Source organism: Chionomys nivalis, chromosome 7 (genome assembly GCF_950005125.1).
Source record: "Chionomys nivalis chromosome 7, mChiNiv1.1, whole genome shotgun sequence".
In the NCBI taxonomy this organism is placed as follows: domain Eukaryota; kingdom Metazoa; phylum Chordata; class Mammalia; order Rodentia; family Cricetidae; genus Chionomys; species Chionomys nivalis.
In genome coordinates this window covers 32,477,990-32,500,605 of record NC_080092.1, presented here as the reverse complement: position 1 = coordinate 32,500,605, position 22,616 = coordinate 32,477,990, and the positions used below count along the sequence as shown (strand labels likewise).

Genomic DNA, 22,616 nt, shown 5'->3' with positions numbered 1-22,616 from the left:
CTAGCCTAGTCTACATAGCGAGCTCAAGGCCAGCCATGGATCTTAGTGAGACTGAAAGAAAAGGAAGACTGCTCACTGTGCCCCACAGGGATGACAGCATAGTGCCACAGGCATGTCCGGGATGGCATTGCTGCAGGTGGACAGGTATGAGCTGGAGGCTAACTTTTCCAGTGTCAGTTTCTCTAAGCCCAAGCCCATGGTAGGCACTATGCCCATTGGCTGGCTCTGACCTGCTGTGTGCTTGAGAAGCTAGCACACACACACACAGGTGCCAGGTAGAGCCACCTGCCTCACCGAGTTACCACAGGAGAGCAGGACAGACAGGGGCTCCTTCATGGTGAGAGACCAAGCTGCACAGCCACCTCCAGTCCAGCAGGTGAATGGATCCCTGGCTGCTCTGCTCTTTAAATGAAGAGCTCTATAATTGCGAGCTACAGGTCTCTGTCTAGCCATGCAGTATTTGTATGATGGTGGCAGCAGACAGCTCCAGAGGGGCTTTCTAGAGTAAGGGTGCCTTGTAGCCCCAGCAGCCTGCTTCTCTGGCATAGTAAAGGCTGTGTCAAGGGGCCCTTGACCCCTCTGATCACGTACAGAATTCCTAAGGGATAATACATCTCAGATCAGTTTTTCCTCTTCTAGAGCCTCCAGTTTCTCTTATATAATGTAGCTAAGCTGTTTGCCAGAGCCATTGAGGATGTGGGGCTGGGTGTGCAGAAGAGCTTCCCTGAAGCTAAAGGCATTCCTCCCCTACACATTGTCTCTCTGCAGAAGTCCATGTCACTTGTTTGAACCTTTCCCTCTGCAAGTGTAGCTAGTCATAGGATCACATCTCAGGCCGGGCCTGGGGTTGCAGGCACCAGTTTGACTGTGGTGACCTCAGCTATAGGAGACCTCTTAAAAGGGCAGGGGAGTATCTTGAGTGAATCAGCCTTGATCAAGGCCAGGATGCTGAGAGCAGGCACTTTGTACAGATATGTGAATGCCACCTACAGTCAGCATGAGAAAAGGGCTCCATTAGTCCTCCTACATCTGGGGAAGCTGCAAGGCCTCCTAAGGAGGGACAGTCACAAGACAGTAGCTGCAGCCAAGCAGGGACTGACATGAGGTGAATCTCTCAGGTGTTTTTCTTCCTCAGGGCCACACATGGTTGAAGGATGATGAAGCAACACACTGTAAGCAGTGTGAGAAGGAGTTCTCCATTTCCCGGAGAAAGGTAACGCAAGGGCCACTCCCACCCGAGTCTCCTCTCTGGTTCCCAGGAAAAGTCTATCTTTACTACACCTGTGCCTGCTGGTCAGCTGGAGGTTCTTGTCCCATTGCCTTTTAATGACGGACATGCTTGGGGCAGCATGGCCTCTCTGTAGAGCTACTGCAGGTATACTGCTGGCAGGCCTCTGTGTGCAGCAGGGCTAACTTGGGCAAACCACACACAGGAACCTGTAAGGCATCACCAACAGACTCACTGGATGAACTGGGCCTGTGTCTACCCGCATAGCCTGTTGCCAGGCTCTGGGAACAGAAAGTCCTGGATGACTCTTTTTTGGTCCATGGTAGCAAGACCCCGAACTGCCTCATCAAAGAGCAATCGGGCAGAGGATGGATGGCCTTGGAAGTATATAATGCTGGGAGCTTAAAGCATCACCACACAGGGAAGGTCTACCCCACGAGCCTATCCACAGCTATGGGCTCACCACCTCTCCTGTTCCCATCAGGAGTTTTCATCTGTGCAAGAGAAAACCAAAGTGCCAAACTTGGATAAGTTCAGAACTGGAAATGACCTTCTATTTGTCAAGACCTGCCGAAGGCTGAGGCAGCACAGTCTGGCCATCCCCACATGAACATTTTTGGGCGGTCTAGCCTAATTGTCTGTAGAGCCAGGACAGAGGCTCTCCAGGCTAAGCTTGGCATCCACCACATGCCCAAAGAACCCAACACAGCCAGCTGTGGTGATATCTTTAATCTCAGCATTCAGGAAGCAGAGAGAAGCAAGTTTCGTGGCAGCCAAGGGAACACATAGTGAGGCTCTATCTCCCTACCCAAAAAAACTCAACCCCAATAAGTCCTAGATTCTTGGCCCATTTATAAACAACCATCTGCCACCAATCAGGAGAGGCTATCTAAAAGCATGTTGGGCGGGCGGTGGTGGCGCACGCCTTTAATCCCAGCACTTGGGAGGCAGAGGCAGGCGAATCTCTGTGAGTTCGAGACCAGCCTGGTCTACAAGAGCTAGTTCCAGGACAGGCTCCAAAACCACAGAGAAACCCTGTCTCGAAAAACCAAAAATAAATAAATAAAAATAAAAGAATAAAAATAAAAGCATGTTGGGTCTAAGATATGGCCATTACAGAAGCCAAGCTTTTCAAAGCAATAGGAGTTGCATCCCCCCAGTTGTCTTGACTGCCTTTTTCCTGTCTTCTAGCACCACTGCCGAAACTGTGGCCACATTTTCTGCAACACCTGTTCCAGCAACGAGCTGGCCCTGCCCTCCTACCCTAAGCCAGTGCGTGTATGTGACAGCTGTCACACCCTGCTACTGCAGCGCTGCTCCTCCACAGCCTCCTGAAGCCATCAGGCCACCAGTAGGGACCTTAGCCTGTTGACCTCCATCTTCAGCGTGGGAGGAAAGCCTCAGGTACAGTGCCAAACTCTGGGTCTCCAGAGACCTGCAAGGGCCCAAGAGAATCAAAGGCTGTCAGCCTCTAAAGACAGCGCCAAGTGGCAGCTGACCATTTTTCTGTGGTTTGTATAGAGCCAGCTCCTCTAGACTGACATGTGTGTCCTCGGTTGTACCCTGGCTTTGGTACAGGTAACTTCATGGTTCTGCTACTGTCACTCTCACTTTTCAAAGGATTGACCTATTTTGCAGCAGTTGCACTAGTACAGAATCCTTTCTCTTCCTGCCCACATCCCACAGAAACCTTGATTTCTGCAGAGATTTGAACCTCCTGGGTCTGTCAGTGTGCCTTGTCTGCTTCATCCAGCATTTACCATCATGCCCCTGTCAACAACTATCATTAGCCCTGCAATAAAATCCTTTTTCACTCTTGTACAAAGTGCTGGCTTCCAGCTTGCACATGGAGGAGGGCCTGCTGCGTTTGAGCTCTCCAGCTGGTGTGTTGCTTGTACTTAGGCTGCTCCACCCAGATGGACCAAGGCCAGGGTAAAGCCTTGTCACCAAAGTCCAAGTACGTATTTACACAGATGCCTGACTTGCAGTGGGGTTACATCCTCATTGCAGTCAAGTAGAAACGAACCAAGAATGACCACTGTTCACCTCACTTAGCCTGCCTTCATAGTGCTCGGGACACTAGCAAATAAACAGACTCAGCTAACATAGCTGCTTTTTGTTTTGAGAAAAGGTCTCAAATAGCCTGGTCTGGTCTCAAATTCAAATGCAACCAAGACTGGACTTGAACTGATCCTTTTGCCTCCACCTCCCAAGTACTGGAATTATAAGCATGTGCCACCATGTCCAGCAAAACAAAGCCTATTTTTTAGATGTTGGCTTATCTCAATAATTTACTGAAAACCGGCTATACAGGTACTTCAACACCATGGCAAAGCTGAGCCATCCATTAAAACCATCTAGCTACCTGGGACTTGAAGTGCTAGCACAGATGTCTGTGGCTATGCAGATTTGTACCATCTTCCCTAGGGTCCCACCCAAGTGCAAGTTCACATACCTATCCCATCATGCAGGCCAATGTCCTTAGATTTCTGTCCATGCAGGAGTGGGACAGAGACAGACAAGTGCCAGATGGTAGCTTACTAGAATGAGTTCTCTCCACCATGTGTCTTCCAGGGATAAACTCAGACGATTAGTCTTGGCAGCAAACATTTTTATTTATGAGCCATTTTGCTGGCCTGAAACTCTGAAATAAGTATTGGAGCATCTAGCCGGGCAGTGGTGGCACACGCCTTTAATCCCAGCACTCGGGAGGCAGAGGCAGGCGGATCTCTGAGTTCGAGACCAGCCTGGTTCTCAAGAACTCGTTCCGGGACAGACTCCAAAACCACAGAGAAACCCTGTCTCGAAAAGCCAAAAAAAAAAAAAAAAAAAAAGAAAATATATTGAAGCATCAGACAAGGCAGCCAGTCAGTCCACCTGTCTTCCAGCCCTTCCCTTGTACTTTTCCATCCTTTTAGACCTAATACCTTCACTTCTTACCAATTTCCAGATCTGGTTGTTTACTGTCCAAACTCTGCCACAACCCAATCCAAGTCCTCCCACTTCAGTCAGTACTGGTTCTGGTGCTTTACTTTAAGCAAGATTCCCAAAGTTGTTTCTCATCTGCCTCACCCCAATCCCCTTTTGCCCCAATCCCTACAGCAAGGACTGTGCAGCCAGGATTTAAAACCAGACCTGAGCAGCTCCAAAGCCAAGGTCTAAACTGCAGGCACAGTGAAAAGGGCCAAAGGAGTCTGCTTCTCCTCCACCTTGAGCCCCTTTTGCTAACCTCAGGACGCAATTTTCCCACAAAGTTCACGTACCACTGTACTGCCCCAGATTGTTCTAGTTAAGTCTGTACCTTTTCAGTGTGCCCAACTCAGGTTCCAGCTTTTGGGGGGCATTTAAGTCACTTTACTTCTGAGTATCACATTTTTCATCTGCACACAAAAGAGCAGGGTAACACCTCCCATTTCCATGCTGCTGCTCAGAAAAAGCACACATCAGGTCCCAGCTGGCATATACATGTTCAGGTTTCCATTCCCTTTGTCCTCCCAACTTCAACTCTACCACCAAATTCAACCCCATCTCCAAGTTGTTGGGGTTTTGGTTTGGTTACTTTTCAAGATAGGGTTTCTCCCAGGGTGGTGGTGGCACATGCCTTAATCCCACCGAAAATTTCTCTATGTAACCCTGGCTCTCCTGGCTGGCTCAAACTCAGATCCACTTGCCTTTACCTCCCAAGAGCTGGGATTAAAGGTGTGCTCCACCACTGCCCATGTTATGAATCCTACTTTCAAGTGGACAGGGTATGTGACACAAACCTTGGCAGAATTCCAAAAGTATCTGAGGGCTAAGGGTACAGCTCAGTGGTAGCCAGGTAAAGGTCCCAGGTGGAGAGGGATACAGCAGCACACAATAGGTGGTAGCACACAGAACTAGTGTGAGGTGCATATGGAGACACTGAGAAAAACTCCAACCTGTAAGAACACCTATGGACATCCTAGAGGACATGAAAGTGGCCTTGTGAGCAACCTGTTACCCCTTTGCTTGTTTCTGCCATGCCTGAAAGCCTCTTAGACAATGAGTGCTGGCTGACACTGTGAGCAGCCTCTTATACAGTGAGCATAGGCTGTTCAGACAAGATCCAGTGCAGTCAGACCAAAACAACCCTTCCACAAGGGTCCAACAGCTTGTCTGAAGACATCTAAAGCAGCCTCGGCTAGCCAGACTTTACATAATAGACAGGGACACCCCATGCAGGAATAAAGCACCAAGACAGATCACGTGACACTGAAGCAGACAAGTGTAGCTTTTAAAAGGAAGATTTATTTGACAAGGTTCACTTAGCGCAATACACCTAAAAGGAAATCACAATACAATGAAAGACTTAAATCAAGGCCTCAGAATTCCATACAAACACCAAGACCAAAAAATCCTAAAGTAATGGTATTGCGTCTCAAAATTTCTCCCTTAACTTAAAAAAAAAACACAACTCACGTGCCTTACAGGTTATCAAATGAAATTAGAACAAACATGCCAAATGTTTCACTTTTAATTGTAGACGCAGCTCCTATATTGAGTTTTACAAAAAAGCATGTCTTTTCAACATGCATCAACAGTGTTCAATGTAATGTATGTATAAGAGCAACATTTAACATAATTCAACTGCTTTAACCTAAGTACGCTTACTACTTACATACACCCTACAGTAACTAGAGAAAAGCTGGGAATTGTTTAACAGTTACAGTTCACTCAACTTCACTGTATCATCCTAGGTGACCATGTTTAACATTGGACCTTAGTCCTTTGAGCGATGCCAATGTTCACTTAAAAAGTAGGCATAAATCATAAGGATGGATTGCAACTGTTAAACTGAAGGGTTTGTTTTCCTTTAAAAAAAAAAAAAAAAAAAAAAGACCAAGAGTCAGTGATTAAAATCTATTACATTCCCCATCCACCACTCATACTGGACATGCTAGACATCCCTCCCATTCCATTCAAGCCCAAAGATGCACGGCTTCCGCTACTGTAGTAGCTGCTGTTCGCTGCTCCTTGGCTACCTGCAAAGAGAGCCATTTGGCAAGTTAGGAATGATGTCTAATAATTAATCAAATAAAATAACGTTACAAGAAAAAGTTTAAAAGGTATACGAGTGCAAATGGCTGCTGTTCAATTGGCGAGAAGCATGTTGGGAAAAGGGAATCCAGACTCCAAACAAACCTCAATTAAACCCTTTTCTCTGCAGTGCCAACTTGCCAGACTCTTGCGCTACCATTTTAAGTGGATTCTTCAGGATCAACATGGAAATTTTAAGTTTAAAGGAAAACTAGTGTTTTTCAAAAATTGCAAAATTACTTCAAGTTTTTAAAACTAAAAAACAAAACATTTAAAAAATTTACCATAAACATGTACTATGTGTCCATCGAATGGTGTGTATGAATAGGGAGTAAGTACAGGGGAAGTCTTGCTTTGCCTATTCATGGTGGGCAAGAAGTGAGGACAAAAGTTGGACTAACGGCAACTCACTGTGCCCAGAACGGCAGCCTCCATGGAGTTAAGTCAGAGTCACTGACTGCTATACCAAGTGTTATCACAACATTATCAGTATTTGCTATTGGGAATTTAAATTATTTTTTGAGAAAATATTTACCTATGCAATGTTTGATTGAAAATCACTGGAGTTTTCCTGTAAAACTTGGTCTGCAAAAGGATTTTGTACGGTAAGACTATCATACCAAAATCACCATTCTTTAGACCAATTGAAAAAAAAAAAATAAATAAAACCATCCCTAAGTTAACCGACTAGTAAAATACTGTCCTGAACCCAACCTCCAGTCTAATATTTAAAAATTACCCTTCATCAAAAACTTAATGCTATAACAGAAAAGCAAACTAATCTTTTAGTAAATGAACACAGATGTTTTCTGGCTTGACAGTGTTCCAAAATCGCAATGACTAGAATACATCCCTCTCCTCCCAATGACTGTTTCTACACATTATACTATTAAGAATTATAATAAAAACCATACATTTAATACCCCACAATACCCCACTCTTAAAAAAGGAGCCTGTATATTCCCAACTAAAGAAACCAACCTAAAACTTACTCTAGGTATATTATAAAAAAAAAAAAAAAAAAATCAAGCTTACCATATCCACTCATGCTGCTCTGGCCACCGTAGCCACCTCCATAACCACCACTCAGCTGCTGGCTGGCTGGGCCACCGTAACTGGACTGGTTTGCTGTTAAGTTAAGAGAACATTAGAGCTTTGCTTCTGATCCAGTGTGGTACCTGGTGGTACCGGGCTTGTAATTCTATGTCTACAATTTTCCAGTCTTGATATTACTGTCTCCTCCTGCCTACTATCTATAACAAGACTGACTCTCTGTGACCAGATTAATCTTTATATTCTTCATTTGAGCTAGGTAAACGTTTATAAACCAAAAGGTTGAGGAATACACAATTCATTAAGTAGAGGCATTTTTTTTAATGATCTTATAAAACTTTAGTGAGGTTTCCCCCTTAGCTTGTTGATATATATATTTAGATGTCCTTATACAGGTTATCAGTTAATTATGCCTAGTTAATTATGCCCAACTAATTATTTTCCCAATTAACATTGTTAATCCTGTATTTTTGCTAAGTATTTTAGACGTACACTTTATAAACAGATACTGTAACACATTCAATAGTCCCCTCCCCCAAAAGTACTTGTATCTACTATGAGTAATCTACCCTAAGCAGCTTTATGTTATTACAAGATTTTAGCAATTTAATAATTACAAAACTTGCTCAAATTAAGAATCTTTGTCTAAATTTGTCTGCTGACTTAAAATTATTATGCTAACAAACTCTGATACTAATTATATTAACTTATCTTATAATCTACTTATACAAATACAAATGTTTTGGTTTTTAAAAAAACTAACGATATTTACACAAGCCCATGCCTCCCATCATTTGGCTACCATAAGCACCACCGCTTGCTCCTGCTGTAGAATTCAAGAAGAGTTCTACATATCTGTGTTCTGAAATGAGAGAAAAGGCATACAAGGTTAGCTTAAAAAAAGACACTAAAGTGATATTTACACAAACCCATGCCTCCTAGCATTTGGCTACCGTAAGCACCACCGCTTGCTCCTGCTGTAGAATTCAAGAAGAGTTCAACATATCTGTGTTCTGAAATGAGAAAAAAAAAGTTTGAAAATGTTTGTTGGTAAAAGAAAACAAGATAAGCAGTTTAAAAGTAACTTGTGAATCACAAATGTTTTAGTAAAAAGAAACTAGCTTTTAAACACTCACCTAAACTACCAATTAAGGACAAACTTAAGGTTATGTCCAATCACCTATCCCAAAATAGCAGTATAAAAAATACCTAAAGGGCTGGAGAGATGGCTCAGTGGGTTAAGAGCACTGTCAGTTCCTCCAGAGGACCTGGGTTCAATTCCCAGCACCCACGTGGCAGCTCACAACTGTCTGTAACTCCAGTTCCAGGGGATATGATACCTTCATATCAATGCACATAATAAAGTTAAATTAAAAAAAAAAAAAAAGCGCCTAGGCCGGGGCTGGAGAGATGGCTCAGAGGTTAAGAGCACTGACTGTTCTCCCTCCCAAAGGACCTGAGTTCAATTTTCAGCAATGATATCTGGTGCCCTCTTCTGTCATGCAGGCAGAACACTGTACATAATAATATAAAAAAACCTAAGCTTTTAATAAACCCAAGCTATATATACCCTTACTATTCTATTCCTCTACTCTAAATAAATAAATGTCTGTCACTTAACCGCCTGAAGTTACAGTGCTTTCTTTAATTACACTTACGCATATTTGCTTTATCTTTTGACATAGCTGCAACAGCATCTTCATGGGTTGCAAACTCGACATCTGCTTCACCAGTTACTCTGCCATCAGGTCCAATCTCAATATGTACTCTCACAGGGTTGAGTGGTGAAAAAAACTAAAATACAGTTAATTTAAAAAAAAAAAGAAAGTTAACTTTAAAAAAAAATTACCCCACATTTTTACTGCTGTACTGAATTACCTGAAGAGAATTAATTTCAATACTTACATTATAAATGTCATTCTCAGTAGCTCTGTATGGTAATCCTCGCATGTGAACACAGTGTCCTGTTGTACTTTGGAAAGTAGAGCCACCATCCCCGTATCTGTGGTCAGACATTCCTGAAAAACAATAATTGAGGTCTAGATGGACAAGTGTGTAAGTACCCTTGAACTGAGAAATTCAATTCTTACCCTACCTCTTCCAAATCTATCCGAACCAAATCCATAGCCATCATTATAGCCATTATAATCATCATAGCCTCCATAGCCTGAAAGGTAAGAAATACAATTAGTCACCAAAAATCACCTAGACAAAAGAAACTAGTTCAACCTTGCATATAACAGCACATACATACCTCCACCATAAGCACCACGCCTCATCCTTTCAAAACCAGCTCCTCTGCCAATGCTGTTATACCCTCTGCCAGCCCCAGGTCTGTCATAGGGACCTGGCCGCTGCATGGCCATAAGTTTTCGTGGTGGATCATAATGAGTTCTAACTTCAGCTCGACTGCTCTTAAATATTTCAATATACCTAAAGCATTGTCCAAAAGGAAGGGGAATGGGGAGGGGAGAGAAAACATTAGTTCATGTCATATAACAGTTACTTAGTTATACAAGAAAAACAATTTAGTCATAGCCATGAAACTGACTAATATTTAAAGCCAGCTTTCTTACATTTGCATAGGCAATGACCAGAAATTTACTCAAAAGACTATTTAAACTTTATAGAAAAAAAAGAAAAAAACTCCTCTGAGGCAGAGCCCAACCTTAGAGGCAGAGAGGAGTATTACAAATAAATGGTTTAGGAGGGAAGAATTCCACTCAACTTTCAATATTCCAACTCTTAAATCCTTTGGCAGCATGTATAGCAAGTGGGCTAAAAAGCCAGCCTCCACCAACAGTCTAGCCCACACTACACACTTCTTTTCGCCAATACCCAGCCTATGCTTTTAGTAGGAATCAGCATAGGTAAAAAGCGCATGCTTCAATGAAAAATAGTCACAAGCAAAGAGAATAAAACCTTTTGTGACAATTTCTTGAAAGCTATGCTTATTAATACATATGCAGAATATTTATACAGCAAGAAAGTTTGTTGCATTTCAACTTTAAAAACAAGATCAGAAAGTATCACATTTTCTTATGGTAATATTAATTTCCTATGTGGGTGTTATTACAGCTAAAGACAGGTTTGCATTAATTTTTTTAAAGCCATAGTCTCTCAACTCTATTGACTGGGGTTAATAAACTAAGAATCCTACAAAATTGTAAATTCGGCCCAAATAAACTAGGGATAATTTTAAAACCTAAAATTTAGTTTGAATAAAATAAATCAACTAGAAAGAATTTAAAAGTTATATCAGGTAACCAATTAACTGGGAATAGGAAATGGATTATTTCCTCCTTCTAAGCAGAGAGAATATGGATTTAATTGTTTACCATAAGAAAAGTGACATATCCAACCAACCATCCATCCCCACCTGTGCCCTATTCTTTCCTTGTGTTTCTTTAGAGCCTTTTCAGCTATTTCCTGTGAAGCAAACTGCACGAAGGCCTCCCCCGTACTCCTCCCCTGGAAGTCCACCGGCAATGTTATCCCATTTGGCACGATTTCCAACCCTTCAACCCAAGGACAAATAACCCCAGTAGGGGGGCAATATTAACATCACAAGCCCAGAAATGATTCTTCTTATAGCTTTAAATAAACCAGAATTTTAACTTTAGGTGAATGGTATGCTTTCAACAAGTACTCTTAAAATATGCATTGCAATAAGAAGTTCCACTATTAACAAAGTTTAACTCAATTCTTAACACACCCAAGGCACAATATATACATTAAAAAAAACTTGTTACTCCAGAGGGTGCATTAAGAATTCAACAATTAAAAACATTTTAATCTATGCAACTTAAGAGAATTATACACAATTTCATAAAATTTTAAGCATTAAAATAACAGTTCAAGTAACCTTTAACAAGAAGACACCTTTAACCTCATTATTAATACTTCAATTCTTTAAGTTATTGGAACTTCAAGCTTAAAATTACATTTAAACAGTTTATGTAAAAATTGAAAACATTACTTAAGAAAATCATAATTGACAAACATACAAACTAAACTTTCAACAGTAACTATCTACACAGCAATCATGCACTCTTATATGCTCTAACAGTAGTATGATTCACTTCTGGAAATTCCGTCTATGAAAAATCCTTCCCGTGGATACATTCCCAAGCTTACAAAAAGGCCTTAAAGCACTTTCCTAGAAGATATGAAATTATGTTCATATTTAACGTTGACAGATAGCATTCAATTCTCACCAATTTAGATAAAACAAAACAGACTTGATTTCAAACTAACAATATTATGAATTGATACATATCTAAGTCAGTTCTAACACATATGCTAAATAAAAACTATGAAAAAATTTGTTTATGACATCAAGAGTATTTAATAGTATTTAAAAATAAAGATTTAACATTCTGCTAAACATGCAATCCTATCAGCTTGTTGACATAAAAACATTCAAATACTTTAGGCCCAGTACAACTTTAAAATGCTTTCTATATTTTCAGAGACTACAAGCATTCAACCTACACTTGCTACATTTGACTTTGACTAATAGGCTAGCTAAATCACATTTCTTTTATAAAAGTTTACATACAGAGAATTAAACTAATATATTTCTGGTCACGTGACCCAAAATAAGTTATCTTACGACAAATACCATAAACTATAACAATCTCAACTCACACTAATCTAATGTTAAAAGAGCTTACCTTTAACATGAAGTACTTTTGCTAAACAGCAATATGAGGAAGTAGTTAAGATGGTTGAGTAGAATCCTCAGAGGTCTACTCTGAACTACAATACTAAATATAGGCAAAGTTAACACTTTGGAAGTACTTCTAATTTCCACCTTTAAGATGGGCTTAAGTTATTTGAAGGTCTCCAGGAAGAAAATGTGAATCCAACAACATATTCAACAGCCTGCTTTACTTAAGTACCTAGACTAGTCAACTTTTAAGTCTACCAATACTAAGTCATGTCGCCAGAAGCTGCCATACCTCACTGCTCAGCAACAAACAGGACTACATACCTGAGAAAAACTGAACAATTTCTTCCTTGCTACATCCAAAAGGGAGTCCTCTAAGCCGTACAAAGCCATCATTGGCCGTGTCAGGACTATTTGGACCAGTATGCTTCAACACCCAATCCATTTCAACGTTGTTTGACTTGAATACTGAAAAAGGTGCTTAGAATTAGTCAATTAAAATAGAGAACAAAGTTCAGATTTCCTGGGTTTTTAGGTAACTAGGAAGAGCTGTCACAAACTCCCTTAGATGACTATTTTTCCATGCGGTCAAATACCTAAAATTCAGAAGGGGTAAGACCTCTTATGTGTTTAATTAATTAGCATTTACTGTTACTAGGGCAATGTAAATCAAACCTTCAACATATCTGTGTCCCATAGTTTCTCTGTCTTTTTTCAAGGCCAATTTGACTTCATCTTCTGATTCAAGTTCAACAAAAGCCTCGCCACTCGGTCTGCCTTCTCTGGTGTAGATGAAACGAATACCTTGGGCCCCATTTTGAATTTTGCAGTCTGAAAAGAAAGCAACCGTTAATACAGAATTTAAAACATAAAACACCTATGAGTGATATAGATGAAATGCATATTTGGGTCAACACACACAAAAGACTAAACTGACCAAGTGTTCGCACCAGACTACCTCATGATACATCCTAATCCATCGAAGTATCTCCTATTCAAAGCAAATTCTAAGGAAGCTATAAGCCTTGCCTCAGTTTCCACTGACCATCTTTTTGTACAATGTGTCAGAATATTCTCATCTGGACCTGGTGACTTCACAGTATTTACTCTACATGACATTTACAGCCACATGACAATTTCTCATCAAATCCAAACTGCAGCCCAATACTCACCTGAAGGGGATCAATGTTAACAATTAAAAGCTCCAAGCTGCACACTTTAAGTCAAACCCGGTCAGGAGCTGCCCCCTGCAATTGCTTCCAATATACTTGGTTCTTGTTTTACAGGCCGTTTTCTGTTACCACAGCTAAATTCAGATAGTAAGGTCAACACTACAAACACCTTTTTACAAAACGGTTCGACTTTTTACAAATACAATTTAACCAGTCTTCTGTAGAGTTATTCGGGAAGCCTATATGTATATGGTAAAAAGAAAAGAACTCTACAGTGCTAACTTCCATGGTTTAAGCGTCCTCAATTGTAAAGGGAGCCAGATTATGAAGTAACTAAATTTAGAACACGATTCTATTACGAAATCTTCAATTCTGAAAAATTAACTTTCTGAAGCAGAACGCCCCTTTCTGAGGTAGAAGAAATTACATCTCTCACTATTTAAATCTTTCGAAAAAGACAACTTTCAGAATGTATGGACTGGCGCTTAGAAACAGAAAAAAAGATGAACTAGAAATTTTCCACCGGGGCGCCAGCATCCCCAAGAGACACGGCGGGGCGGGAGGGGGGCTGGGGGGTCGGGTTTCGCAATTGCCATTGCGTAACCGCGGGCCGCCGGGCGAGCAGCCGGGGGAACGGCGGAGTGCCCGCGACTCGCTAGGGGGAGCCCGTGAGGTGCGCCCCGCCCCGGGCCCGCCGCGGGCCCCACTGACAACTCCCGCCTCAACTCACCAGAAAAAAAGCGCTGCACCTCATCCGCGGAGCAGGACCAGGGCAAGCCCCGGACCTTCACCACGAAGCCCTCTCCACCTTCTGTGCCCAGCATCATCGTCTCTTCGTGGATTCTGACGTCGAAACAGACTGCGGGGCGGCGGGGGTGGGGTGGTGGGTGTGTTAGGGGCACAGTGGAGAAACAGTCATTTAAATGGCCCTCCCACTTCAGGGCGCCCTGCAGGATCGGGGCGCCGCGATGGGAGCCCCGCCCGTGCAGATGCTTCAACCCTGCAGCCTCAAGCATGCAACCTAACCTCGGCGAGCGACCCGACGCCCGAAGCCACTCGGTGCTCCCAGTATTGAGGCCCCAAACTAAGGAGACCCCGGCTTAGAGCCATGGTGGAGGCAAGGAAATGGCGGCCGCCGCTTCCGCTCCGCCTCCTCAGACACCTCACACAATAGAAACGGCGCGGCCTGCAGGCCTAGGCGGCGCTGCCACGCCGGCGGGAGACCCGCGACTCCCGGTGGCAGCCTGCGCTTGCCAGGGCCCCCCCCCCCAAGTTACAACCTAGGTTCGGGGACGAGCGATTGTCACAAAAACAGGCGTCTACGAAGGCCTCTGGAAGCAAGCGAAGACCGACGGACACTCACCTGCACACAAAGGCTCGGCGTGGCTGAGGAGAAATGATTAGCGGGCGCCTGCGCAGCCTAAATAAAGCCCTTCGAACGAGCCCTGCGCACGCGCACCCTGCTGCCTGCCCCGCCCCCTCGCGTCACATCGAGTTTGAACGCATGCGTGCTAGCAAAATCCGAGCCCTCTCCCGCCGTCAGCTTATCGCGCGCATGCGTTCGGGCTCAACCCTCTTCATAAACTGGCCGTGGTTTTTTTTCTGCGCTTGCGCCTTTTTGCAACTCTTGTGCTTGGCGTCTCAGCGGTTTAATCGTTGTACTCATGCGCATGCGTCTACCTCCAAACCGTTCTCTAGACGTACCCGCCGGAATGGGGGAGGGGAATGGCGGCAATCCGCTCCCCGGAGGGACTGGATAGTAACCCGGAGTTGACGGGTTGTGCAGAGGCGGGTGTCCTATCCTTTATCGGCAGCATCTCAACCGCGCTCCTGTCAGTTTTGAAAGACTGCACGGGGGACAGGAAGCCCTACTCTTTCTCCCCCAAATCGGTGGGAGCTGAAGAGCCGGCTGGTGCCGAGCCTCTTCTCGGTGCCGCCCCGCCCCTGCGCCCAAAGCCGCCGTCACCGCGGGCTCCTGGGACCGTTTCCCTTACCTGCCGCTTTGAGGGCCTCAACCCCCGGCCCGCACGGGCTGCAAGTGCCCGAGCCAGAGTCCTGCACCCCTACTTTGCCCAACGAACTCGCACTCTGCGAACCCCTCGCCCTTCCCAGGGCCGCGGGCCCACGCACGAGAAGTGCTCTGGATGCTACGCCTCGCGAGTGAAGGCTGAGCCTGGGACTCAGCCCCGGAGCGCTACATCACACCACCGTGCTTTTTTCCAAGTGAAGACACCGAGATCGAGAAGGCCCCCGGGTCACCCCGTGTGCACGTACAGCGATAATGACTAAAGTTACTGAATTCAAGCAGCACTGCAGAAAACGGATGATGCCCCTGTCTCCGGATTTTACTTATCTGACGTACCCCAGGCAGCCCTGGTAGAAATTAACAATGAGACAGTGTTGGGCGGTGCCACAGTGGGTACCAACAGTTGGTAAGCCCCTGAGTGCCATCACAAGAAGTTGCCGGCAAAATACGTATTCCACCAAAATGCGATATCGAGGAGACCGAATCCGGTTTGGACAGGTTGATAAAAAATGGAGAGCCCCGCGGCGGTGGTGCACGCCTTTAATTCCACCCAGCACTAGGGAGGCAGAGGCAGGTGAATCTCTGAGTTCGAGGTCAGCCTGGTCTATAGAGCGAGTTCCAGGACAGGCAAGGCTACAAAGAGAAACCCTGTCTCGAAAAGCAAACAAACAAAAAATAAAAACTGGAGGACTCAAAGTTAAAATGTGCAGAGACGCGGGCATAAACCTGCACGAGAGTATGAAGTATACAGGTGGAGCTGTGTAACGTGAAGCTTCAGGTGTAAAGGAAGCTCAGATGAAACAGGCAGGGAGAATAATGCTGCCTGACCTCATCTGCAGAGGATCCAGAGAAGATGGAAAACGCTAGCTGAGATCATTGAAAGGTGAGACTCCCAAGTCTTCCAGCCAGAAGGCTGGTGAAAAACAAGATACACACACCCAAGAGGATGGCACCTTCCCTGAGCAACAGAGTGAGTTCAAGACAACCGGAGAAATTAGTGAGAACCTGTCTCAAAAAGAAGGCTGGAGAAATATTAGCAGTTGAGTGCTTGCCCAGCATGTACATTCTCTGCTACATCATGAAACCCTGAAATAGGCTGCCAGAAAACTCTAGTTAATTCACAACATTTGAGTGCTCCAGTCTCACTGGTTTATGATTGGATGGTTAGATAGGAGGAAGTAATGCATGCTAGAGACAGAACCCACAGCTTTGGGCAAACCTGCTCTACAACTGAACTACATCTTGAGACACACATCATTTTATGGGTTCTTTTCGTTTTGTTTTTTGTTTGTTTTTCAAGACAGGGTTTCTCTTTGTAGCTTTGGAGCCTGTTCTGGAACTCACTGTGTAAGACCAGGCTGACCTCGAACTCACGGAGATCCATTTGCCTCCGCCTCCCACATGCTGGGATTAAAGGCATGCGCCACCATGGCCCAGCCATTTTATGTTTTTTTTACCCATCTTTTTCACTTTGCACAATGGTATGCCTATATTCCCAGCTACCTGAGATGCTAAGATGGGAGAATCATCTCAATTCTGGACTTCCAGATATTCACCTGAGGGAAGAGAAAGCCAGGCAGTGGTGGCACAGGCCTTTAATCCCAGCACTTGGGAGGCAGAGGCAGGGGGATCTGTGATCTACAAAGTGAGTTCCAGGACAGCCAGGGCTACACAGAAAAACCCAGTCTCGAAATAAATGAAAGTTTCCCTTTCGACAACATAGCCACATTCCTAAAATGTTTCTCTAGATTTTTTTTCTAGTTGTATGGGGGGTGCAGTTTACAACATATCATTTTTGGAAAAAAATCCTTTCCTTAGGATAGATTTTGTTTTAGAAGCGTGATTGCACATATCTCAGTCTGGCTCCTAACACCTCTTGTGGTCAACCATGGCCTTAAATGTCTGATCCTCCACCTCTTAAATGATGGGATTAAGGTTTTTGCCACCACACCCAATTTAGGATTTACAGATAGACAGTTATGTATCAGAAGGCTGAGTATTTTTGTTTTTGCTTTTTTTCGAGACAAGGTTTCTCTGTCGCTTTGGTGCCTGTCCTGGAACTAGCTCTTGTAGACCAGGCTGGCTTCAAACTCACAGAGATCCGCCTGTTTCTGCCTCCTGAGTGCTGGGATTAAAGGCGTGTGCCACCACCACCCGGCGGCTGAGTATTTTTATAATTCTAATAATGAAAGGTAGAGTTGTGTATGAGGACTCCACATGCCTAAACCCAATTCACTAACAGTATCCTTTTCATTAATCTTTTCTAATTTGATACTCAGAAAATGGTAAGTACCTGTATCTAACCACTAATGAAGGGGAGTAAATTTTAAAACATAGCAATTCCTCTTTACGTATATTGTTCAACACAAAGATTTCTCACACAAAAAGTTCAGTTTCTGGACCAGGCACAATTGCACATATCTTTAATCCCAGCAGGACAGTCAGAGCTCAATGAGGCCAGTCTGGTCAATTTAGTGAGTTCATATTTCTTTTTAGTGTTGTTTGTTTTAGATAAGGTCTTACTATATATCCCTGCCTGGCCTTGAATTTACTGTGTAGACCAGGATGGTCTTGAACACACAAAGATCTGCTTGTCTCTTCGTCCTTGGTCTTAGTGTGTGCTTTCTCCTTTCTTTGAGCAAAAGTCTCTGTATCCCAGATTGTCTATGTGGCTTCCTCTTCCCAATTCTGTTCTGTACTTATTGATGGTTACCCTATTTAATGCTTTTGGCCTAACAGAGAAGGTCTTGTGTGGTCCTGCAGCAGAAACATGAGGGGTCAGATGGTGCTGCTGCACATACTTCACTTCTGCCTCTCTCTCCCTGCTTCTGATGTCTAAGGGCTGATGTGCATCCTGGCCCCTGCTTCAGGCTGCAAAATGCATGTGGGACTTGCCTTTCTTTCTTTTTCCTGTCTTTTTTGGTTTTTTGAGACAAGGTTTCTTTGTGTATCTTTGGCTGTCCTGAAACTCACTCTGTGGTCCAGGCTGGCCTCAAACTCACAGAGATCCGCCTTCCTTTGCCTGCAGGGCTTGTATTTCTTTTTTTTGTTTTGTTTTGTTTTGTTTTTTGAGACAGGGTTTCTCTGTAGCTTTGGAGCCTGTCCTGGAACTAGCTCTTGTAGACCAGGCTGGCCTCGAACTCACAGAGATCTGCCTGCCTCTGCCTCCCAAGTGCTGGGATTAAAGGCGTGCGCCACCACCGCCTGGCTAAGGGCTTGTATTTCTTGAAGCAGCAATAGCTTTGTTATTATTTGAGCATAGATGAATTTCTTTTTTTTTTTTTTTTTTTTTTGGATTTTTCGAGACAGGGTTTCTCCATAGCTTTTTTGGTTCCTGTCCTGGAACTAGCTCTTGTAGACCAAGCTGGCCTCGAACTCACAGAGATCCGCCTACCTCTGCCTCCCGAGTGCTGGGATTAAAGGTGTGCGCCACCACCGCCCGGCCATAGATGAATTTCTTATCATGAATAGTCTACCTCTAGCTGGCAGTGGTGGCACAGGCCTTTAATCCCAGCACTTGGGAGGCAGAGGAAGGCGGATCTCTGTGAGCTCAAGACCAACCTGGTCTACAGAGTGAGTTCTATCAAGGACAGCCTCCAAAGCTACAAAGAAACCCAGCCCTGAAAACCAAAAAAAAGACTTAGGCTGGAGAGATTGCTCAGTGGTTAAGAGCACTTGCGGCTTTTCCAGAGGATCCTGAGATCAATTCCCAATACTCACTCTGGGCAACTCCAGGGCTTCCGTCTTCTGGCCTCTGTGGGTATCCACACAGCAGCACATACATAATTTTGTGTGTGAGAGACACAGTCTCACTGTGTAGCCCTGACTGGCCTGAACCTCACTAGGTAGACCAGGCTGGCCTCAAATTTGCGTCTAGCTCAAGTTCTGGGACTAAAATTTCTGCCACCATGTCTAGCCTCATACACATACATTTTAAAAAGGGTTTGTGGAGGCCCCAAAAAATGGGAGCCTATTTGCACCTTGTGTGATGGTCAGAGAGTTTGGAGGGTGATCAAAATTGTTGACAACAAGTATAGCTACTCATCCTGACTCAAGCCGTCGTTACTTGGTTCTTTTGACGTCAGGATGGCTCACACAAGTAGATCCATTCCATCCTGACAGATGGTCAGGAGACTCAAGCGAATGTCTGCACCTTCTTTTGTAATATGAGGTTACCAGGGGAGTGGCTGCCTTTAGGATACCTGGTCTAGGGTAGCTTCACTGCCTAAACAACAGAATGCTAATGACTTGATGTCTCAAAGTGTTAAAGCAACTAACTGTTCCAGTTGCCCTTTCTATCATGTTAAAGAAGTCCTTTGTTGCCTTCTTCCCCCTTTGGTAGTGTATATAAAAGTAAACACAGGGCGCACGCCTTTAATCCCAGCACTCGGGAGGCAGAGGCAGGTGGATCTCTGTGAGTTCGAGACCAGCCTGGTCTACAGAGCTAGTTCCAGGACAGTCTCCAAAGCCACAGAGAAACCCTGTTTCGAAAAACCAAAAAAAAAAAAAGAAAAAAAAAGTAAACACAGGCGATTTCAGTATTCACTGGAACACCCTCCAGTCTATGGTTTCTGATTAATTATTTTTTAAACACGTCTTCGTATTCTTATATTTCTGATCCTGGCAAGTAGTATTTTTGTCAAGGCTGGTCCCCTACAAGGGTTTATGTGGGATAACAAAATCAAACCTTGAAAACGTCCATTCCCATCCAGACATGAAAACATTCACTATTTTTGGTTTTTGAGACAGGGTTTCCCAGCAGCTATGAAACCAGCCCTGGAACTCGCTCTGTAGACCAGGCTGGCCTCGAACTCACAGAGATCTGCCTGCCTCTGCTGGGATTAAAGGTGTGCACCACCACCACCCAGCTACATTCACTATCTTTTTTTTTCAGCAATTGCAAAGTTTTTCAGTTTAACTTATTCAAAATATGAATATTGCTTAAAATAAATGGCGTGTCAGAGTTTGGTTGGCAGATTTTTTTTTAGTAAAATACAAATAGTCCTAAAACTGATGACATCTTAGATTTGATAAAAACTGGTTTATTTGTGTTTTTTATTTTGTTTTTCTTTTAAGATTTTATTTATTTAATTATTTGTTTTTTCAAGACAGGGTTTCTCTGTAGCTTTGGAGCCTGTCCTGGAACTCACTCTGTAGACCAGCCTGGCCTCAAACTCACAGAGATCTGCCTGCCTCTGCCTCCCGAGTGCTGGGACTAAAGGTGAAGATTTTATTTATTGTGTATACAGTGTTCTGCCTGCATGTATGCCTGCATGCCAGAAGAAGGCACCAGGTCTTTTTATAGATGGTTGTGAGCCACCATGTCATTGCTGGGAATTGATCTCAGAACCTCTGGATGAGTAGCCAGTGCTCTTAACCTCTGAAGCATCTCTCCAGCCCCTGGTTTTGGTTTGTCAAGACAGAGTTTCTCTATGTGTAATAGCAAGGCTGGCCTCATATTCACCGAGATCTGCCTGCCTCTGCCTCCCTACTCTTGGGGTTAAAGGTGTGAGCCTGGGAATATTGGAGGGGGGGCACCTGTAATTCCTCTTTGTACTCAGGATGTGGAAGGAGGAGCAGGAGTTCAAAAATCATCCTCAACTGAGTTGTAGGCTTGGCATAGTAGTCCACACCTTTTATCCTAGCACTCAGAAAGTTGTGGCGTGCTCTGTGAGTTCAAAACCAGCCCTGTCTACAAAGTTTCCAACCAGCCAGGGATACATTAGCTATGTAGAACTAAATAGATGTTCTATTAAATATCTAAAAAATACAATACTGGAACATTGACTATTTGATGGAACAGTCTAGGATAGATCCAAGGTGTTGTAATTTAGGAAAAAGTGACACACTAGAGAAAGATGCCAAGTACAGAGCTCAGGTGGATGGGTTTTTATTGGGGGTAAGTGAATAGGAAAAGGGGAAGGGCAGAGACAGGCCTCTGGGGACAGGTGTAGCGGAAGAGAAGAAAAGAGAGACAGACGAATGGACAGAGACAGAAAGAGAGATGAAAGGTGGGCAGGGCCCTTTTAAAAGGGAACATAGTGAATGTGTATAGGTGGTGCTCTCAGTGGCTACCACTGAGGACCTGTATGCCAAGGTCAGGCCAGCACAGATGACTGAATACTAATAAAGGTGCAGTTTAGAATTCATCGTTCACAAAGGTGTCTTTTCAGCCAGCATAGAAAGTATCTTCAATAAATGTTAAAATTAATGTCTGACAGTTTTGGCAATTTGGAACAAAATAATATGATCTATCTCAAAGTATAGATTACAATGAATTTCAAACAGATTTTAAAAGAAATATATATTGGGAGATTTGGATTTTTGTTTTGTTTTGAGAAAAGTTTCTACACTGTAGCCTAGGTTAGCTTGGAACTCAACATGTAGCCCAAGCTAGCCTAGAACTCACTAGGTAGCCCAGATTGGCTTTGAATCTGTGGGATCTCACTCATCCTCTGGTACTGGGATTGGAGGTATGTGCTACCATGTTGAAAGATTTAAATTTAAAAGTGTGAAAAGCTGGGGTTAGCAAGGAACAAATGCTCTTCTAGGGAACCTGGGTTAAGTCCTAACACCTACGTTGGGTGGCTCATAAGCTGTGGTTCCAGTGCCCATACAGCTGCAAACAAATAATTAAAACCTTTTTTAAAAAAAAATATGAATAGCTTCACAGCAGGGCATGTTGGCACACACTTGGGAGGCAAAGGCAGGCAGATCTCTGAGTTCCAGGTCATCTTGGTCTACAAAGTGAGTTCTAGGACAGCCAGAGCTACACAGAGGAACCCTGTCTCAGAGAGGAAAAAAAAAGTATGAAAAGCTGAAGGTCCTCAAAATGTATGTATAATACATTTGATCCTATTAATTATATGAAAATGTATTTTTAATTGTGTGTTTGAGAGGAAGTCCTGGTATTAAAGCTGTAAGCCATCATGCCTGATAGCATAAGCTTTTGAAATCTCAAAGCTAAGTAAGGTGTATTACTCAGATTTCTAAAATATGTATAATTACACACATACACAGGAAAATATATATCTGAGTAGGTATTCTAAAATGTTCTTATAGACTATCCTTTGATAGTGAAAACATGAATGAATTTTTTCCTTTTTCTTCTCAGTGTTTGTAACTACCATAATGCTGAACACTCAGTAATTTATGGATCCAATTTTTAGTCAATAATTTTACCACTCCGGAGGCAGAGGCAGAAGGATCACGAGTTTGAGGTCAGCCTAGTCTGAAGAGCGAGTCTAAACCATTCATAGTTTCAGGGAGGGATGCCGTTTCAAAAAACGATTGGATGGATGTATAGGGCAAATTGATGGATTAAAATTCAGAGTTATAAGGATTATCAGAATGCTGAGTCGAGATGGAACTGGGGGTTCAGCTCAGTTCAGTGGAAGAGCGCTTACC

General features: G+C 43.5%; 2 protein-coding genes across 9 annotated transcripts in view; one reads left to right on the top strand and one right to left on the bottom strand.

Moving 5' to 3' along the window:
* Rufy1 (RUN and FYVE domain containing 1) overlaps positions 1-7,305 on the top strand; it is a 51,501-nt gene extending 44,196 nt beyond the window's left edge. Inside the window, exons 17-19 of one of the 2 annotated variants that reach the window (XR_009057405.1) lie at positions 1,136-1,213; positions 2,420-2,632; positions 6,417-7,305. Coding sequence is in view for 1 of the 2 variants with exons in the window: in XM_057774780.1 (XP_057630763.1) it covers positions 1,136-1,213; positions 2,420-2,563 (222 nt within the window). In the remaining variant the exon portion in view is untranslated. Of the gene's footprint in view, positions 1-1,135; positions 1,214-2,419; positions 5,337-6,416 lie in introns of those variants that run through there. The other variant, XM_057774780.1, reaches the window with a different exon arrangement.
* Positions 5,478-14,668, bottom strand: Hnrnph1 (heterogeneous nuclear ribonucleoprotein H1). 7 transcript variants are annotated; one of them, XM_057774781.1, is made up of 14 exons: positions 14,547-14,668; positions 13,914-14,042; positions 12,687-12,842; positions 12,336-12,479; positions 10,719-10,857; positions 9,594-9,772; positions 9,435-9,506; positions 9,245-9,378; positions 8,998-9,133; positions 8,293-8,352; positions 8,112-8,201; positions 7,322-7,414; positions 6,822-6,871; positions 5,478-6,231 (listed from the first exon to the last, which is right to left on the bottom strand). In XM_057774781.1, exons 2-13 carry the CDS (start codon positions 14,008-14,010, stop codon positions 6,822-6,824), a joined length of 1,350 nt encoding a protein of 449 aa, XP_057630764.1. In that variant the 5' UTR covers positions 14,011-14,042; positions 14,547-14,668; the 3' UTR covers positions 5,478-6,231. The 7 variants fall into 7 exon arrangements, with proteins under 7 accessions (XP_057630764.1, XP_057630767.1, XP_057630766.1 ...); XM_057774784.1 differs by having other exon boundaries at positions 9,245-9,357; XM_057774783.1 differs by lacking the exon at positions 14,547-14,668 and adding an exon at positions 14,464-14,486.
* Positions 14,669-22,616: the final 7,948 nt, after the last annotated feature.

Coding starts and splice junctions, on each gene's coding strand:
- Hnrnph1 (XM_057774788.1), bottom strand. CDS start 14,010: ATGATGCTGGGCACAGAAGGTGGAGAGGGCTTCGTGGTGAAGGTCCGG. Junction 12,480..12,686: donor GGGACACAGATATGTTGAAG/GTTTGATTTACA, acceptor CACCTTTTTCAG/TATTCAAGTCAAACAACGTT. Junction 10,858..12,335: donor AATTGTTCAGTTTTTCTCAG/GTATGTAGTCCT, acceptor CTTGGGTTGAAG/GGTTGGAAATCGTGCCAAAT.